At 40.0% G+C, this 15164-nt stretch overlaps 1 protein-coding gene and 1 long non-coding RNA gene across 5 annotated transcripts in view; one reads left to right on the forward strand and one right to left on the reverse strand.

Moving 5' to 3' along the window:
- The window catches only part of NFX1 (nuclear transcription factor, X-box binding 1), a 75566-nt gene that overhangs the window by 45230 nt on the left and 15172 nt on the right, over positions 1-15164 (forward strand). For 3 of the 4 annotated variants that reach the window (XM_038552603.1, XM_038552604.1, XM_038552601.1), the window contains exons 12-16: positions 4761-4843; positions 5777-5885; positions 9095-9214; positions 11955-12034; positions 14744-14974. In XM_038552603.1, coding sequence (XP_038408531.1) covers positions 4761-4843; positions 5777-5885; positions 9095-9214; positions 11955-12034; positions 14744-14974 — 623 coding nt within the window. The remainder of the gene's footprint in view (positions 1-4760; positions 4844-5776; positions 5886-9094; positions 9215-11954; positions 12035-14743; positions 14975-15164) is intronic. The other variant, XM_038552602.1, reaches the window with a different exon arrangement.
- On the reverse strand, positions 8209-14818 carry LOC111098081. Its single transcript, XR_005366917.1, has 3 exons — positions 14697-14818; positions 13233-13324; positions 8209-9553 (listed from the first exon to the last, which is right to left on the reverse strand). It is a non-coding gene; the product is annotated as an uncharacterized LOC111098081 (long non-coding RNA).

The raw sequence follows: 15164 nt of genomic DNA on the forward strand, positions 1-15164 counted from the left end.
TTGATATGACTGTTGCATACCTGGAACAGGTACTCAGCCAGCTAGCTGCCTTCTTAACCTTAAGGACTATAATGATGTTTCTTCCTTTGTCCCTGATTCTGACATTCCATGCTATTATGATTCTGTCCTTTGCTAACCATCTAATAGTCTTTTGTTTAAGCCACTTTAAAACCTTTTTGGAGGGCAGCCCTGGTGGCTCAGTGGTTTATCGCTGCCTTTAGCCCAGGATGGGATCCTGGAGACCCGGGATTGAGTCCTATGTTGGGCTCCTTGCATGGGGCCTGCTTCTCCCTCTGTCTGTGTCTCTGCCTCTCTCTCTGTGTCTCTCGTGCATAAATAAAATCTAAAAAAAAAAAAAAAAAAAAAACAACCAGAACATACTTGATTTTTTTTTAAAGATTTTATTTTATTTATTCATAGAGACAGAGAGAGGCAGAGACACAGGCAGAGGGAGAAGCAGGCACCACACAGAGAGCCCGACGCGGGACTCAATCCCGGGTCCCCAGGATCACACCCCGGGCTTCAGGCGGCGCTAAACCGCTGCGCCACTGGGGCCGTCCAACAGAACATACTTTAAAAAAAAAACCTTTTTTGGAAAAGCGATAGAAGTTAAATGTGTTCAAAATAAAAGCTCTTATTCTGGCCAAGAAGAAAGCTATATTGGGTTAGGTTGCTTTTGTTTGTGGGTATCAAAAAACCCAAGGAAAAGTAACTTCAACAATAAAGGAGTTTACTGTCTCACATAATAGAAGGTACTGAGGCAGAACAAGTCCAGGGTTGGATAATTCCAACCTCACTGATTCTAGGACTCCCATGTCAGCTTCTCTGATTTTCCTGGTTTTCCCCTCATGGGTATAAGTTAGCTACAGCAGGTCCACACACATCAGCATCTTACTCAACAGCCTCTAAAGAAAAGAGATTCTGAAGCTTCCTTTCATTCTTTTTTTTTTTTTTTTTTTTTTCAGAGAGAGAGAGAGAGAGCAGGGTGGGGACGGGGCAAAGGAAAAGAGAATCTTAAGCCAACTCCCCGCTGAGCGCACAGAGCCCTTCTTGGGGTTTGATCTCACAACCCTGAGATTATGACCTGAGCCAAAATCAAGAGTCAGATGCTTAACCGACTGAGCCACCCAGACACCCCAAGCTTCCCTTCCTTAAGAGCAAGGAAAACAGTCCTGAGAAGCTATTAATACACTTTGTTTTTTGTTTTGTTTTGTTTTGTTTTAAGATTTTATTTATTTAATCATGAGAGACACACAGAGAGAGAGGGAGACAGGCACAGGCACAGGCAGAGGGAGAAGCAGGCTCCATGCAGGGAGCCTGACATGGGACTCAATCCCGGGTCTCCAGGATCTGGCCCTGGGCTGAAGGCGGCACCAAACCGCTGAGCCACCGGGCTGCCCTATCAATACACTTTGTATCACGTGCTCCTGCCTAAACTCAATATTAGCAAGGGGAATGGAATTAACAGGCTAGACTATTCTACATTCACCCCTCAAACTGAGGAACACATGGTTACTCGGTTTCTGAAGAAAAATAAGGTTCTTTGGGCCTTAAGAAGGTGGGGAGTAGGGATCCCTGGGTGGCGCAGCGGTTTAGCGCCTGCCTTTGGCCCAGAGCGCGATCCTGGAGACCCGGGATCAAATCCCACGTCGGGCTCCCGGTGCATGGAGCCTGCTTCTCCCTCTGCCTGTGTCTCTGCCTCTCTCTCTCTCTCTCTGTGTGGCTATCATAAATAAATAAAAATTAAAAAAAGAAGAAGAAGGTGGGGAGTTGTTTTTGGAAGGTAACAAAAATAATCTGCCTTAAACCTACAGTCAAAATTTTGATTATTAAAAACATAATTTGAAAAATTATATTAATACACTTTTAAAGTAAAAAACAGCAACTAAAAACAATAGGAGATAAAAAGTGAAACTATAGGGCAGCCCTGGTGGCTCAGCAGTTTAGCGCCGCCTTCAGTCCAGGGTGGGATCCTGAAGACCAGGGATCGAATCTCATGTCGGCACCCTGCATGGGGCCTGCTTCTCCCTCTGCCTGTGTCTCTACCTCTCTCTCTCTCTGTCTCTCTCTGTGTGTCTTTTCATGAATAAATAAAATCTTAAAAAAAAAAAAAAAGTGAAACTATACCCTAACCTATTTTTCTCTTCCTAGTTCCACTTCCCTGATGAAACTGTTGGATATGGGTCTAGATCTTTTTCTGTATTCATATATGTATACACATGCCCATTAGTTTTGTTTTTTCTTCCAAACTTAGGTTTATACTAAATATGATATCAGCAACTTGGGGTTCTCCCCCACCCCAGTAATATAACCAAAGACATTTTTATTTTTCCATGTCAGTGTATCTAGGTCTCCCTCCATATGTGGGTATACCATTGCCCTCTGGGTAAAGATTCAGGTGTCTCCAGTTTTCCCCCACTATGAGTAATGCAGTAGCCATTTTGACTCACATTTTAAAACTCTATGATGGAAAATTTCATCCATTTGTGAGAGTAGAAAGATTAGTATAATAAACCCCTAAGCTCCTGTCACCGATCATCCCTTATCAACATTTTGCCTGTCTTGTTGCATGTATCCTTCCCTTCTCTTATTTATTTTCGCTAAAGTACTTTGAAAACAAGTCTCAAACATTATTTCACTCAAAAACACTTTAACACCTACCCCATTTTTTTATTTTATTTTTATTTTTATTTTTTTAATTTTTTAAATTGAGATAAAATTCATGTAATATAGAACAGGCCATTTTAAAGTATGCAATTTGGTGGCATGTAGTAAATTCACAGTGTGGTGCATCCATCACCTCTGTCTAGATCTAAAACATTTTCGTCACCCCAAGGGGAAACCCTGCATTCATTAAGTTTTCATTCTGGGGATCCCTGGGTGGCTCAGCAGTTCAGTGCCTACCTTTGGCCCAGGGCGTGATCCTGGAGTCCTGGGATCGAGTCCTGTGTCAGGCTCCAGTCATGGAGCCTGCTTCTCCCTCTGCCTGTGTCTCTGCCTCTCCCTCTCTCTCTATCATGAATAAATAAATAAAATCTTAAAAAAAAAAAAAAAAGTTTTCATTCTCCACTCACTCACTCCTCCCTCAAACCCTTGGGAGCCACTAATCTGCTTTCTGTCCCCATAGATTTACCTATTTTGAGTATTTCATGTAAATAGAGTCATATGTATGTAACGTTTTATGCCTGGCTTCGTGCACTTACCATGTTTTCAAGATTTGTCCATGTTGTAGCACATATCAGTAGTTCATTCCTCTTTATGACTGAATAATATTTCATTGTATGGGTATATATTGCAACTTATTTATCCATTCGTCTGTTGACAGAAGTTTGGGTTGTTTCAGTCTTTTGGCTATTATGATTAGTGCCACTGTGAACATTTGTACACAAGTTTTTGTTAAAATACGTCTTTACAAATTTCTTTTGATATATACCTACAAGTGGAATTGCTGGATCTTATGGGTATTCTGTGTGTAAGTTGTTTTTTTTTTCCTGTGTGTAAGTTTTTGAATAACTGTCACAGCAGTTTTCTGTAGCTGCTACATCATTTTATATTCCCATCAACAATATATGAGAATTCCAGTTTTTCCACATTCTTCCCAACACTTACTTTTTGTTTGGTTTAGTTTGGGGGTTTATTTTATTTTATTTATTTTTTAATTAAAATATCCTGGCACACCTGAGTGGCTCATCGGTTGAGCGTCTGCCTTTAGCTCAGGGTGTAATCCTGGCGTTCCAGGATTGAGTCCCACATCAGGCACCCTGCATGGAGCCTGCTTCTCCCTCTGCCTATGTCTCTGCCTCTCTCTCTCTCTCTCTGTCTCATGAATAAATAACTAAGATCTCTTTAAAAATAAATAAATAAATTAGAACTATCTTAGGTATGAAGTGATATGTCATTATGGTTTTGATTTGCATTTCCTTAGTGACATTGAACATTTTTTTATGTACTTTGCTATTTGTAAGCTTCTTTGGAAAATAATCTATTTAAGTCCTTTGCTGATCTTTTAATTGGATTTTTTGTCTTCTTATTGAATTGTAAGAGTTCTTTATGTATTTTGGATCCTAGACCCTTATAGATAGATGATTTGCAAATATTTTCTCCCATTGTGTAGGCTTTTTTTCACTTTCTTAATGGTGTCCTTGGTGCACAAAATCTTTTAATATTGATCAAGCCCAATTTTTGTTCTTCCTTTTGTTGCTTCTGCTTTTGGTGTCCTAGTCACTTTTTTTTAGCCATTTTTGAAAGTATATATGTAGGAATGATTCCTTAAAATAGAATTACCACTGAAATTTATATATATATATATATATATAACAAAGTTTATACTCATCCACTGAATGTGCTTGTTCTCTCCACCTTCACCCATTCCATATGTTTGTTTTTTTTTTAAGATTCTATTTATTTATTTATGAGAAACACAGAGAGGCAGAGACACAGGCAGAGGGAGAAGCAGGGTCCATGCAGGGAGCCTGATGTGGGACTCGATCCCGGGTCTCAAGGATCATGCCCTGGTCCGAATGCGGCGCTAAATCGCTGAGCCACTGGGGCTACCTCCCATTCCATTTGTTAATCTTCCATTTTCTTTTTTTTTTTGACGACCTAAGAAGTGAAAAGTATCTTATTTTTATATGTATTTTCACCATAACTAACTTATTTATGTTATTACATTTGTATTTCTTCAGCTTAAGTAGTCACTCAAATATTTGTTGAATAAATGTTCATATCCTTGCCCTTTTTTTCTTTTTAATTGGCTACAGCAGATGCTACATTTATGTGTGATAAGCGGTGTAACAAGAAACGGTTGTGTGGACGGCATAAATGTAATGAGATATGCTGTGTGGTAAGTGGTCCTATCATTAGGTACAATCAGATTACATTCATCCAGGGGCCTCAGCCATCTGGAATGCAGCCCAGATTTAGAAATCACTGGGAGGGGCCCCTGAGCAATGTTGAGAGAACTACCCAGAGAGACAGACCTTTTTAGGCCTTAGCCAGGTCAGCCTGTGGCAGTATGGGGGGAGAGAAAAAGAAAGACAGAAGGCCTCAGGCCCCAGAGCCCAAGATCACCAGATGAACCTAAAGTGCTCTGCAGGAGATTATGTACTGTCCTAACACACAGACTGGGCTGGTCTTAGCAATTCAGGCTTTGGGTTTCACTTGCAATGTGAATCAGGTCAGTAGGCAAAATAAGTAGGACATTTTTGAAAAGGGCAAGTTTCAGTTATCTGAAACATTAACTTATATGGAACTAAATAAAGGAAGCACTACCTGGCATTAGCATGTTACTGTGTTTGTGTGTGTTTTATGTATAAACAAGATAACACAGTGACAATAGCAAAGTAGTGCATGTATGCACACACTTATATATGTATATATACATAACTGTTATTTTTAAAGTTTACATATTGACGAAGAGTGATAAAATTATACAACGTATCAAGACTTATAAATCAGCATTTGAAGGCTTGAAGACTTCTTTATTATTGAAAATTTCAAACATCTACAAAAGCAGAGAGATTAGTATGCGTCTCATATCCAAAGTCCAACTTCAGTAATGATCAGCTCATGACTAATCTTACTCCATCCACATCCACATCTACTCCCTCTGGTTATTTTGAAGCTAATCCCAGTGCTTGCTTTGGCAGACGTACACTGAAGCTAATCCCCAGACATTTCGTCCATAAATGTGGAGAGCTTCATTTTTATTACTCTTCTTATTGTTTGTGGAAAATATAAAATGGAGATAATTTTACAAATAGGAATCTCTTCATAGGATAAGGAGCACAAGTGCCCTTTGATTTGTGGGAGGAAACTTCGTTGTGGCCTTCATAGATGTGAAGAACCTTGTCATCGTGGGAACTGCCAGTCATGCTGGCAAGCCAGTGAGTGTCATCACTGTATGCTTTAATCTAAGAGTTTTCTAGAAGTTTAGGCATAATATACTTTGAGGGATTGATTTACTTAGTTTGGTATGGATTACTGAACTAAGCCTAAGTATTTCAGATATGTTGAGACTTTAAAAAAAAAAAGTTATTCTAGTGCTGTATTATCATCCCTGAATGTATGAAACTTGGCATGTAAGGAACAATTCTAAAATATGAGATCTGGTTCATTACTGAGTTACTCTTAAATATCATTGACCCAGATTCTGTCCTCAACAAAAAAATATGTAATTTATGTTAATGTGCAATGATAATTACTTAGTGGTGTTTTAAAGATTTTATTTATTTGAGAGAGCATGAGTGGTGGAGGAGGAGCAGAGAGAGAAGCAGACTCCCCACTGAGCAGGGAGCCCTAATGTGCAATGATAATTAGTGATGTTTTAAAGATTTTATTTATTTGAGAGAGCATGAGGGGTGGAGGAGGAGCAGAGGGAGAAGCAGACTCCCCACTGAGCAGGGAGCCCATTGTGGGGCTCAGTTTCAGGACCCCAGGATTATGACCTGAGCCAGAGGCAAATGCTTAACTAAGCTACCCAGGCACCCCTAAATGACATATTTTTAAAACTATATGTTTTTTTAATTAGAAGAGTAGATGCTTGATTTAATAGAAGATAATTGGATTCTCCTATCTGCTTCTACATCAACTTGTAGTATAGAGTTGAAGCAAATGAAAAAAATCTGGCCTCACATAGATATATATAGTTGAAAAATAGAGTTATAATCATGGTGGATTTTCTTTTTTTGGAATTATACCAAAATTCAACCTCATTTCAGAAAGCATTTGAATGCAAAAGCATTTGCTTTTGTTCTCTGTCACATTAAAGTTTATTGGGTTTTCTTATATTTTGAATGAATCTTTACCCATGCATGATTTTATAGCATACATTGATTAATTTGGAAATGAATTATTCACTTTGTTATGCAGATTTTTGAAATGGTGAAAATTTTTGTTAAAAATTGACATTCATTGGGATCCCTGGGTGGTGCAGCGGTTTGGCGCCTGCCTTTGGCCCGGGGCGCGATCCTGGAGACCCGGGATCGAATCCCACATCGGGCATGGAGCCTGCTTCTCCCTCTGCCTGTGTCTCTGCCTCTCTCTCTCTGTGTGTGACTTATCATAAATTAAAAAAAAAAAAAAAATTAACATTCATTAATATAACTACCAATCTCATCAGAAAAGTATTAGGAATATACATATTTTCCAAAATTTGTTTTCCTTGAAAGCTTGAAAGCTTTTATCACTAGCAAAAGAGTCAGTTTTCCTGAATTGATAAGCTCACTTTGGTAATTTTTAATAAAATGTATACCAAATACCTAAATCTAAATAACCATAGCTTGTCAGTCATTCTTACAAGTAAAAATGGTGTTCTAGGTCACAACTCCCAACAAGTACAATTTTTTAAAACAACCAGATTATATTTTAGTATGTAGCAAAAATGCTTTATGCAGATTTCCCAGTTTGTTTCACAGATTATGGAAAAGGCATGTATTTAAGGACTAAGGTGTTTTTTTCTTCAGTGCTTCATCAAGGACTTTCTTAAATGGGACTAGCATTTTATATTCTAAGTGCTCAGTAGTGAAAAATACAGTGATTGCAATTTGGTACTACTGCCTTGATCTGTATTAAGGCCCTAGCAATTTTACCAACCATTGGTTTTGTACCATCAGTACAAATGTCAACATAGTGGGGAAAAAAATCTTAATTTTATTATGAAAGTAATTTTGGCCTTATGGACTCCCTGAAAGGATCTCAGGGACTCCTAGGGGTCAATAGAGCACACTTTGAGAACTGCTGCATTAAAAGATTGGCTTAGATCAAGATTTCCCAAAATGTCTTTGCTAGAATGCTGGGCCAACTTCATTTCAAAAAAGAGTTGAGTCAGTGCTTTCATATTTATATCCGCATGCATGGATTCCATGAAAATAACTTATGTAACCCCTTCCCCATTACCTAGCTATTTCACATGTGTTAGCTCCTCCTCATAAGCTTGTTGAATGGATAGGTTTGGTATCCCCGCTTGACTAATAGAAAGCTCAAAAGGGTTAAATCACAGCTCACAGTCACTAAGCAAATAAGTAATAGGTCCAGGACTCCAAGCCTAAGTCTCCTGACTGTATTTACAGGGCTTTTTTTTTTTTTTTTTAATTTTTTTTTTTTTTTTTTTTTATTTATGATAGTCACAGAGAGAGAGAAAGAGAGAGAGAGGCAGAGACATAGGCAGTGGGAGAAGCAGGCTCCATGCACCGGGAGCCCGATGTGGGATTCGATCCCGGGTCTCCAGGATCGCGCCCTGGGCCAAAGGCAGGCGCCAAACCGCTGCGCCACCCAGGGATCCCTACAGGGCTTTTTATACCATATTGTGTAGCCTCTGAAGGGTTTGGCAGAAATAGTACTGACTGGAGAAGAGCAGTAGGTGGAAGAATCTTGAGAGCCCTGGGCTTCCTGACTCTTGGTGACCTAGTTGAGAACCATGGCCAAAAGCCTGGCCTCTACCAAGACTCAGAGTTGGAGAACTGGTTTCCCTTGGGATTTAGGACCTAGGAGAACTCTTGATGAGGTAGGCTGCTTGTTGGAGCTGTCCAGTGTGAGTCTTCATTTTGATTTAGCTTGTGAACTGTGCATAATGAGCTCAAATGTCGCTCCATGCTTCGTTTCAGCTTCATAGTTCTAGCATGATAGATGTTGATTACCTGTAAGAATTTTTTTGAATTGCTTCACTGGCTCTCTGAGGTTTATATTCAGTCAGATGTATATTTTTATATGTTTGTTAATTATCTGTGGCTTTCATAATCTCTATCCATTTTCCTAACCAAAGAAGTTTGAAAAAAAAAAATTATATCTTTAGTGAAACTCTCCTATTCTTTCAAAAGAGATGATCTATAGGATCTATTGTGTATAGAATACATTTGTAAAAATGTCCTGGATTGTTCATGGACTTAGAGTTAGTTTCAAGTAACATACCTATCTGCTCCTTTGCCACCAGCTCAACTTTAATAAAATAAAAACCTTTTGTGAAAAAAGCAGTCCCCTAAAAGAAAAAAACAAACCAAAAAGAAAAAAATTGTGTATAGTCTGTGTCTGTGTCAATATGTGTGTGCACATCCTGAGCTCATGAAAGATTGTTTTATTTCACCTGCTACTCTATCAGGTTTTGATGAATTAACCTGCCACTGTGGTGCATCAGTGATCTACCCTCCAGTTCCCTGTGGTACGAGACCCCCCGAGTGTACCCAGACCTGCGCCAGGGTCCATGAATGTGACCATCCAGGTGGGTCCTAACTCCTTCTGCACCTCACAGTCTGCTCACACTGTGTCCTTTAGGATGTTGCATGACAGTCTTCACTGCTCTGCAGTCGTGTTGTGACTGCCACCGTTGCTCCCTGTTTTCAGGAGCTGTTTCTGGCAAGGTCAGTTTGTGTGTGACCTGGGCTGCAGGTGGGAATCACAGTGCCTTCATTTTCTTTATTCTGTGTATATCAAACACACCCGAAAGGCAGGGAGAATCTCCAGCTGGTCTCATCTTTCAGGGACTTTTCTTTGTTTCTTGTTGCCTCCAATTAGGAAGTATATTTCAAGGTTGAGCATCTTTTGGCAAAATTGACAGTAACTTATTTTTTGTTGTTGTTGTTATGGAAGTAATATGTTTATTGTATAAAAAGAAAGTGAGATAAAGTCAAAGTCAAAAGATTGAAATTAAATCATCCATTATGTCACCTTATAGGAATTATACCATAGTGTAAGGTTTTTTTCCATCAGCAAAGATACATATATGCATTTTTTCTTTTGCCTAAAATAAAAGTGAGATCCTACTGAATTTATTTTAACTAGATTTTTTCCCTTCTTATTATTGTGTTTTGAATCTCTCTTATCAATGAATATTTTTCTACAATATAGGTTTTTTTTTTAAGATTTATTTATTTGAGAGAGAGCAAACACACAAATAGGGGTAGAAGGAGAGGGAGAGAGAATCTCAAGCTGACTCTCTGCTGAGCATGGAGCCTGACGTTCAGGGTTCAATCTCATGACCCTGAAATCACGACCTGAGCTGAAACCAAGAGTTGATGCTCAACCAACTATGCCACCCAGGTGGCCTTCTGCAGTATAGATTTTTAATGGTTAATGGAGTGTGCTATAACATGGATGGGCCAAAACATAGTATGTTGCGGAACAATTAAGTTGTTCACAAGTCTTCTCTCATACACTGCTGTAGACACCAGGCCAGTAGCTACTTAACATCACCCATTTTCTGTCCAGTCTAGTCACTGGCTTTCCTCTAGGACCATATTGGGCTCATCATTTCATTTTACCATGTCCCAGAGGCAAACCTGAAATAACTCAGTCACCAGATTTGGCACTTATACTAAGTCTGGTCGCAAATCAGACTGACAAATAGACAACCAGTTCTCAATTTTTTAAGTTAATAGAGTAAAACAGAATTAGGTAAATTCCTCATGAAGTAAGAAGTCCCTCCTTTCCTGGGGACCTTAGGATGGCCCTCCCAGCTTAGTCTGCAAGCCCCTATTTCAGCATGAAATATTTCACATCAGCATGAATTAAGTGCCCAGTCCAATACTTACCCACTTCCTCCTTTACACTCATTTGCAGATGTTACAGATGAAGGCACATCCTGGTGGTTAATGTCCATAGTGAGAACTTAACCATTTATGAGGTGTGCTGTTGTAGCCTGCTTTTGTTCAACATTCATTTAACTTTTCTTGAGTTACTTGTATATCCAGCATGATATCAGACACAGAGAAGTTCAGAGGAAGAAAAAAGCCCATGACCTAGAGATTCTTATCTTCTTCCCAAGAAGAAGAGGGTGATAGTTATATGCACATTACACAACCAACCATTATATGAAGATGGGCTAGATAACATGGTACTAAGCCATCTGCAGCAGACCTCAGATATCAGGGAGTGTAAGAGTGCTCAGGGTCAAGTATGGTCAGCCAAGGAAGGCTTTGTTGTAGGAGATAAGTTTGGATGAACTCTCTCTCACAAGCAGCAAGAAAGTTGAAAGGAATCAGGGGAGCATGTCAGATGGTATGAATAGCAAACAGAGCTAAGCAGAAGTGAGCAGTTGTGTAAGGTAAGGCCAAAAAAAATAATTGAGTAGAATGAACAGACCAGGGGCTATGCTGCAGGAGATGAGTAGAAAAACTACCTCCTCCTAGGCTTCTCTATTTGATGTGTCTGCCCTGCCTCAGTAGGGTTATTCTCACTCATGCTCACCTTTCAACATTTTAATATAAAGCCACCTATTTTTAACTTTCCTATTTTCCATTTTTTTAAAAAAGACTTTATTTATTTATTCATGAGAGAGAGAGAGAGGCAGAGACACAGGCAGAGGGAGAAGGAGGCTCCATGCAGGGAGCCTGATGCGGGACTCAATCCCAGGTCTCCAGGATAATGTCCTGGACTAAAGGCGGCGCTAAACCGCTGAGCCACCCAGGCTGCCCCCTGTTTTCCATTTTATTTTTTTTTTTTAATTTTTATTTATTTATGATAGTCACAGAGAGAGAGAGAGAGAGAGGCAGAGACACAGGCAGAGGGAGAAGCAGGCTCCATGCACCGGGAGCCCAACGTGGGATTCGATCCCGGGTCTCCAGGATCGCGCCCTGGGCCAAAGGCAGGCGCTAAACCGCTGCGCCACCCAGGGATCCCCCCTGTTTTCCATTTTAAAAAGAACTCCCAGCTTCTAAACTTTAAAGTTCCATGTTATATACAATTATAATATGTATAATAGTTTATGTGGCTTTATTTAAACATTATTCCTTTTTTTTTTTTAAGATTTCATTTATTTATTAGAGACAGAGAGAGAGAGAGAGAGAGAGACAGGCAGAGGGAGAAGCAGGCTTCATGCAGGGAGCCCAATGCAGGACTTGATCCTGGGTCTCCAGGATCACACCCTGGGCTGAAGGCGGCGCTGAACCGCCGAGCCACCCGGGCTGCCCTATTTAAACATTATTCCTAAACGTAATTCCTAATTTCTTTTCTATTTTTAACAGTGTATCATTCTTGTCATAGTGAAGAGAAGTGTCCCCCTTGTACTTTCCTAACTCAGAAATGGTGCATGGGAAAACATGAGGTAAGTTTTCTCTCGAGTGTTCATTGTTCCAGCTAGAGATTTATGATTAATTACTTTTAGAATTGTTAGTGTCATTGTTTCTCAAAGTAAAAATATACTCTAAGAAGCAGGTTTCCTATTGCCATTTTTTTCTTTTCTAGGTAGACTTTGCATAAAATAAAATTTACCCTCAGTGCACCTGGGTAGGTCGGTTGGTTGAGTATCTGACTCTTGATTTTGGCCCAGGTGATGATCATCAGACTCCTCACTCAGCAGGGAGTCTGCTTCTCTCTCTCTCTCTCTCTCTCTCTCTCTCTCTCTCTCTCTCCCTCTCCCCCCCCACTCCCCCTCCCTCCCTCCCTCTCCCTGTCACCCCCCTCCCTCTGGCCCTCCCTTCACTCATGCACTTGCACACTCACTCTCAAATAAATAAATAAATATAAAAAAATAAGATTTATCCTTTTAAGTGTACAAGTCCTTGAATTTTGACAAAAACATTCATACAGTCTTGTAATCACCAGCACAGTCAAGATGTAGAATAGTTCATTCACCCCCAAATATTCCTTTGTGTTTCTATAGTTATTTTGACCCCTGTCTCCAGACCCTGGCAACCAGTGGTCTGTTGTGTATCCTAGTAGTTTTGTGTTTTCTGGAATGTCACATAGATGAAATCCTACAGTGGGTGGTATTTTGAGTCTCTTTTGTGATTATTTTTAGTCTGGTTGCAGTCAAGTGAAACTCAGTCAATTGGCCTTGAGAACATGGGCTGGCTGTGTTCAGAGACAAGTTCTATGTTAACCAGCATGGGTAGAGGTTGCTAGCCTGGGTAAAGGTGTTTCAGTGAGAGCATCCCAAGAGTGGAGGTGGTCTCTCTACCAGCTGCCACTGTTCCTTCCTCTATGCCCTGTGCAGCTTCCTGTCCTGGCCACTGGATCAAAACACCTTCCTCCAGGCTCATCTCCGCCTCCGCAGTGCCACTGCTATGAAGGACTTTCATCCTCATTCTCAACTTGTAAGCTTACCTGGCACTATTGACTATAGACCTCTTGAAGCACTTTTAAAAATTCTTTATTTAAAAAAATGATATTCATTGTAGACAATTAAGAATTTACAGTTCTGCAATCCAGAAATACCCTTAACGTTCTTGTGCATAGATTATTAGGCATGTGATACACATTTTCTCATACTCTATTAAGCTTATACTATTTTTATGGGGCACCTGGTTGGCTCAATCAGTTGAGTGTCTGGCTCTTGATCTTAGCTCTGTTGTGAGTTCAGGCCCCATGTTGGACTCCATGCTGGGTGTGGAGCCTACTGAGAAAAACAAAAGATTATACTATTTTATAACCTGCTTTTTACTTCGTAACATTTTAGCCAACAATTTTAGAAACTCTTGACATCTCTGACAACATGCTTTCAGTATCTTTATCTTGATGGACATATTTTCTCCCCTTATTTCCTGTGACTGGTTCTTGAGTCATAGTCCTTGTTAGTATTTATTCCTCCTCTGTAAATCTCATTTCCTTTGAGAGTAACCATCCTAAAATGTCCATGTGTTATCTTTGTGTTGATGGCTTATTTGGATTTCATTCGACAAATATTTATTGCATACCTACTACATGCTAGGTAACAGGACTGGTTTGAATGGTTCAGGAGAGAACAAGACAGATGTGACTGCTGCCCTCGTGAAGTCTTCACTTTGGGGTGGGAAGCAGGCGTGTAAAAACAGTCAATTATAAGTGCAGTAGCAGGGGAAGTACAAAGCACTAAGCAGGATTGAAGGAGCCCACAGCCAGGGAAGGTATTTGTAGAGAAAGTAACCTCCTAAAGGATAATGAGAAGGTAGACAGGTAACGAGAGGGGACAACAGAGGACATAGCATGTGCAGAAATTAACTCCAGACCCTGGCATTAGTGTAAGTAAGTTTTTAATGATTGGGAACTACATTCTACCAAAATACTTCTAAAGTAATTAAAAGTGTGTACATCCTAGACTTTGGAGGCCTCTTCAAGAGTAGAAGTTACGTGTTACTAGAGTCAAAGTATATTCCTCATTTTGAGGGTTCTTGAAAGAATTTGAGTAATATGAGTAACCTTTGGTCTGACAGAAGTCAATTCTAGCATCTTTTTCCTGGAGTAAAGGATCCTGGAAGAAGAAGGTGATATAAAAAAAAAAAAAAATGAGTTTGGGATTTTGTGGCCTGTTGCCTCTTAATTTTTTAAGTGACAGAACTGCTTAAAGCTATGGAGACCATGAGTTGAAAGATGTGAGGAGAATTGAATATTTAATTGTTTATGTAAAAGAGCCCTGCCAGCAGTCTTGAAACCATGGGTCAAGGGTATCCCCAACCCTCTGAGTTCATGTGTCAACTCAGTGCCCTAGCTATTTGTAAAGGAAAGTGGTGGGGAGATCATCTGATCCCCTCAGTTGGTCTCCTAGCATTTTCAAATATTCCCTAGTTACCTGGTTTCATGTGCTTGTTACCCACCCTGGAAGTGTATGTTTTAAGTCACACTTGGTTGCTAGCACAAATTCTTTTGGATCATAACAAATATCATTAAATAAGGTTCAGATTTGTTTATTTTCAAGCTAACCTTTCAGATTTTGAAGATCAGCCTAATTTTTTTCAGATAATAATAACTTTGAAAATTTAGAAATGTTTAAATAGGAAATTAAAACTCACCCAGATACCACATGGAGATAAGAATCTGGCTACTCTGTCTCTCCTAGTTACGAAGCAACATCCCCTGTCACCTGGCTGATATCTCTTGCGGATTACCCTGCAGTGCCACGCTACCATGTGGGATGCACAAGTGTCAGAGACTCTGTCACAAAGGAGAGTGTCTTGTGGATGAGCCCTGCAAGCAGCCCTGTACTACCCCCAGAGCTGACTGTGGCCACCCGTGTATGGCGCCCTGCCACCCCAGCTCACCCTGCCCCATGACTGCTTGTAAAGCCAAGGTGCGTATTCCTGGCTCTAGATAGGGCATTGATTATGGTTCTGGGACTTCTCATGAGTCTAGAACTACCTGCAGAGGTGCCTGGACACACATTCTAATCAGAGGTAATTGGTTGCAAGGAAGTAAGTTAAGTTAGCAAGAGAAAAGCGGAGTAAGTAGATTTCTGTCTGCCCAACTTGATATGGCCTTTT

The sequence above is a fragment of the Canis lupus genome, chromosome 11 (genome assembly GCF_011100685.1).
Source record: "Canis lupus familiaris isolate Mischka breed German Shepherd chromosome 11, alternate assembly UU_Cfam_GSD_1.0, whole genome shotgun sequence".
Taxonomy (NCBI): domain Eukaryota; kingdom Metazoa; phylum Chordata; class Mammalia; order Carnivora; family Canidae; genus Canis; species Canis lupus.